At 52.0% G+C, this 4,926-nt stretch overlaps 2 protein-coding genes across 2 annotated transcripts in view; one reads left to right on the plus strand and one right to left on the minus strand.

The window, feature by feature from the left end:
- The window catches only part of EFR3B (EFR3 homolog B (S. cerevisiae)), a 37,091-nt gene extending 34,373 nt beyond the window's left edge, over positions 1–2,718 (minus strand). The window contains exons 1-2 of the mRNA XM_010002226.1: positions 2,706–2,718; positions 2,505–2,536 (exon numbers count right to left, since the gene is read on the minus strand). Of these exons, the coding sequence (XP_010000528.1) occupies positions 2,505–2,536; positions 2,706–2,718 (45 nt within the window). The remainder of the gene's footprint in view (positions 1–2,504; positions 2,537–2,705) is intronic.
- Positions 2,719–3,639: 921 nt separating this feature from the next.
- The window catches only part of DNAJC27 (DnaJ (Hsp40) homolog, subfamily C, member 27), a 21,223-nt gene continuing 19,936 nt past the window's right edge, over positions 3,640–4,926 (plus strand). Inside the window, exon 1 of the mRNA XM_010002227.1 lies at positions 3,640–3,645. Coding sequence (XP_010000529.1) covers positions 3,640–3,645 — 6 coding nt within the window. The remainder of the gene's footprint in view (positions 3,646–4,926) is intronic.

Here is a 4,926-nt window from a genome sequence, read left to right on the forward strand (position 1 = left end):
AGGAGGAGGAGGAGGAGGAGGAGGAAGGAGGACGGGGATGCTCTCTGAAGGTCTCTCGAGTCATCCAAAGGTCTCTCCCCGCTGAGCACGGGAAGCATCGCCGCGCGTTTGCGGGCGAACGCTCAATCGGTGTTCATAAGGAGCCAGTGAGCTCAGCCGAGCCCAGAACAGCACCCGGGGGTGCCACAAACACCAGGCACAGAGCATCCAAGGACACGGATGCTCTGAAAAGGTAAATCGAGGCACGGAGAAACGCGACTCGACCCCACGGAGGGGGGAAGGTGGGAGCAGCCCCAGCCACGCACGACGTGTGTCACCTCCATCCTGACCCCGCCTGGGCACCCCAGTGGCACTTAGGCACTGGTGGCAGCTGTAACTGGGGTTTTGGGGATCAGCCAGCTGAGAAGGGGACAGAGGCCCAGCCCACCCCCCAAAATGACCACACACTCACCCACCACAGCTCTGACCTGCTGCCTTTCCTCATTAATACCCTTTTCCCATTTTAATGGCATCCTGGAACTAAGTGTGGCTGGAAAACCTTATTGGCCTTCTTATCAGGGCCTGGAATTTACTTAATAAGGGCAGTCCAGCTGATTGCAAATAAATCTTAATTAAATAACACAAAAGCCCTCACTAAACCTAATATCCCATGAAGGTCAGTCCCTTAACCCCAAGCAAAAACACCAGCCCAGAGGTACAGGGTGTGACACCAGCCCAGCATTTTCTTCTCCAAGACCTTTCCCTAATCTGCTTAACAAAATCTCATTTATTTGGCCAACCTGAGAGTCTCCTTTGTACCCATCCCTTGGCTCCCTCAGCACTTTGGCACCTGGAGAAAAGGATGAAATCTCCCTGCTACGTGTTAGCAACGTCACCAAGCAATACCCAAGCTGACTCATTAAGTCCTGTTTTCCATCCACCTCAGGGTGGGCAGAAGGATGGAGTGAGAAGCCCCAGCACATGGGAAGGGGAAAACTAATATCAGGAAAGACAAGAAACCAGTGAAGCTGGCAGGATGGGTGGGGAGGGAAATACCTGGGAAGAAATAAGTGAAGCTGGCAGAAAAAAAAGGGACAGACCCAGTGCTACCAGGGACAGTGGGCACTGAAGGAGATGCAGAGCATCACTTGCAGACTCCTGCCTCCCCAAAAGCTGTTTCCAAGGTAAAGCCCAGAGCCATAAGCAAGAGGGGCTGTGAGCTTTCCCCAGGGAAAGCATCACTCAGGTGCTCCTCTGAGCTTCTGCCAGCAGTTTAAAAGGCAGGAAAACCAACATTAAGAAACCAGCCTCTGCACTGGGCAGCCTCTGTTTGACTCTTTGCTCCCAGAGCCAGAGCAGATCCTGAAACCCAGCGGCAATCCACGAGCTGGCAGAGCTGGAAAGGGAGCCAGTAAATCTCTCTCTAATCGTGTTTAACAGAGCCAAACACACTGGGCACCGATTAAAAACATGGCCTGATGCCCTTCCCACAGGAGAAGGATCATGGAGCAAGCAGTTCTAATCAGCCCGGTGCAAAAAAGAGCAGTTGGAATGAGATGGTTTTCAAGGTGCCTTCCAACCCAAACCATCCTGTGATTCTGTGATTGGATGAAAAGAGCAGCCACAAGACAGGGGAGACAGGGGGGTTGTATTAAACCTCTGTAACCTTCAGTAGGGCAGCCAGAGCTGGGGAAGGGGCAGAATACAGCTCAGCCCCACAGTTCTGTAATTGGGAGCAATGTCTTGAAGTTAATTAATAGCTCCTGACCCTCCTGAATGGTTCCTGCATGGCTGTGGCTTGTTCCCTTCCCGGCTCCTCAAACTGTCCTTCAGTAAGAGACAGAATCTGCAAAGAGGGTGTTAGAAAAGCTCATCCATGAGCAAAGAGGCTTTGGAGGATGTTGCAGAAGAAGAAAACCTCGAAGGGCAGCACAAGCTAGTGCTGGTCACAGGGAGCTGGCACTAAGGGACAGCAAAATATTTCATAGAATCACAGAATCCCAGCCTGGTTTGGGTTGGAAGGGACCTTAAAGACCATCCAGTCCTAAACCCCTTTGCCATGAGCAAGGACACCTCCCACCGGACCTGGTTACTCCAACCCCATCCAACCTGGCACTGGACATTTCCAGAGATGGGGCAGCCACAGCTTCCCTGGGCAACCTGGGCCAGTGTCTCACCACCCTCACAGCAAAGAATTTCTTCTTAATGTTTCATCTCGATCTCCCCTCTTGCCACTTGAAACCATTCTTGCTCATCCCATCACTCCCTGTCCTCGTCAAAAGTCCCTCCCCAGTTTTCCTGCAGCCCCTTCAGGCACCAGAAGGTGCTCTAAGGTCTCCCCGGAGCCTTCTCTTCTCCAGGCTGAACAGCCCCAACTCTCTCAGCCTGTCTCCAGAGCAGAGCTGATCCAGCCCTTGGATCATCTCCATGGCCTCCTCTGGACTCACTCCAACAGCTCCATGTCCTTCTTGTGCTGGGGACCCCAGCACTGGACCCAGCACTGCAGGGGGTCTCACCAGAGCAGAGCAGAGCAGAGCAGAGGGGGACAATCCCCAAGCTCTTCTCCTCAGGGCTGCTCTCCATCCATTCTCCATCCAACGTTGAGGCACCAACAGCAAAAGAAGAGCTGGGGACTGGCAGCCCAGACTGCCACTGCCAGGACATGTTTCTCCTGTGGCTGAGCAGGATGGACAGGAGATGCCGGAGAGGGAAATGCTCTCCTGGGCAGCTCAGAGCCATCGGCACAAAGCCTTTTAGCTCAGCAATTAAATTCACAGCTTCCCTCTGGCACTTCTCCACACAATACTCTCACTTTGCTTCCACTGAGGCTCACTGGGGCAGACACTGTGGCCAGGGGGGACAAAGTGACTCTCCACAGTGTGTCTCTGTGTTTGGGTCCCCCCACCCTGTGCAGAGACCCTCTGAACGGGAGCTGCTCCAGAGATGTGGTGCCAGAACATCTGACTCCCACCTGGATTAGCCCAAACATGCTCCCTTCCCATCTCCCCCACTTCCAAGTGCTGATGGCTGGAGGCACACAGGCATCACACCCAGCTTCAACAGCTCCCTGGGGAGCTGTGGGACATACATCAGCCAGGCTGGCAGCTGACACCAGTGATGGATTCAGCTCTCAATTATCACAGAATCGTTCTGCTTGGAAAAGATCTTTCAGATCATCGAGTCCAACCATTAACCCCACTCTGCCCAGTCCAGTGCTAAACCATGACATTATTTATCTCTTTAAATCATTATTCACACATCAGTGCCCAGCCAAGCCTGCCGCTCCCACACCGCAGGGTGCAAAGCCTCCAGAGCAGCCACATTAATTAATATTTCACAGCAGTGATTAGACTGAGGCATTAAGACCCTACCAGCTCATTTTTTCTTGCATGCAGGGGAAACCACCCATTAAGGACAGAGCTGGGTGTGGGGAGGTTTTGTATGAGGTACCTGGCAGCTCCGATGCGATGGGAGCGGAGGAGGAGAAGGGGAGTTAAGCTCCTTAATGGGTGCCTGGTTTCATTATACAACACATGGAGGGGAGGGAGGGGGGGAAGCTGGGGGGAGGAAAAATCTTCAATAGCAGGAAATGCACTGAAAAGCAGCTCCCAGTGTGAGAGGTTCACCGGGCATCAGATGGGGGGGTGTCTGGGTCGGACCATGGAGGTGGGGAAGCTCTGATGGAGCCTGAGGGTGCAGCTCACACCAACCAAACACCAAAAACTGCTTAAATAAGAGGTAGGGGTCATTTTGCCAGCCCAGGGCCTTGCCTCATGCAGCATACAGCTGGATCACAGAATCAAAGAATTGTTTTGGTGGAAAAGACCTTTAAGATCATCAATCCCAACCATTAAACCAACTCCACTGAGTACCACTAAACCATATCCCTCAGCACCACATCTGCACAGCTCCAGGGATGATTGTTCAGTCTGGAGAAAAGAAGGCTCAAGGGAGACCTCATAACAGCATTCCAGTACCTGAGGAGAGCCTACAGGAAAGCTGGAGAAGGACTTTTTACAAAGGCATGTTGAGAGGACAAGGGGTAAATGGCTTAAACCTGGAAGAGGGGTGATTTACATCAGACATTAGGAGGAAATTCTTTCCTGTAAAGGTGAGACACTGGTCCAGGTTGCCCAGAGCAGCTGTGGTTGCATGTTCAATAACAGAAATCTGAAAAGGACCTTTGTGAGATGATGCCCACACACGTTGCTGTGGTTTCCTGTTTCCCCAGGACACACGACGTTGAAGCTCCCTGTCAATTTTAGCTTTTGGCAGAAAACCTTGACCTAACACACTTTGTTTGCAAAGAAACAGAAATGTCATGGGACTAGCCACGACCATGCTTCTTCTACAGCTTTTCTGGGCTGTTCACAGTCCCTGTAGAGTGGGAACAACTCCAGTCCCCATGGCAGAGCGACCTGCAATGGGGCTACATGCTCAGCCCAGAGCGCAGCACCTCTAGAAGTGCATTTTCTTGTGCACAAGCAATTAGCAGAGCCCTTAAGTGGTTGGGGCTTGATGAGGTTTGAAGGTGAGCAATGCCAGCTCCTGGCTTGGCAAAGTCCTCTCCAGGAAGAGCAGTCCTCACCTTCACCACAGCGGTCAAATCCTGCCCAAACAGGGCAATGTTGTCTGGAAATGCACCAGGACAAAAGCCCTGGATGTGGTCACGGACACTGAGGTTCAACACAAACCCCTAGGAAACCCACGGCTGGGTGGCTTGGGGAAGCCCCCCGTGCTGCCAGCACCACAAACAGCCCCTTTTCCTCTACGAGCACTGAATTAATTTGCAGATAATTTAGTTAAAAAGCAGAGAAGAAAGAAAGAAAAAAAAAAAGCATAAAAAAAAAAGCTTAATTGCATTTCACATTCCCCTGCTGAGCCATCCAGTCCCACTGAGAACTATTCATTTAGTGCAAAAACCCACTGGCTGGGGCGGCTGGCGCC

This window comes from Chaetura pelagica, unplaced genomic scaffold (assembly GCF_000747805.2).
Source record: "Chaetura pelagica isolate M959 unplaced genomic scaffold, ChaPel_1.0 scaffold107, whole genome shotgun sequence".
Classification (NCBI taxonomy): domain Eukaryota; kingdom Metazoa; phylum Chordata; class Aves; order Apodiformes; family Apodidae; genus Chaetura; species Chaetura pelagica.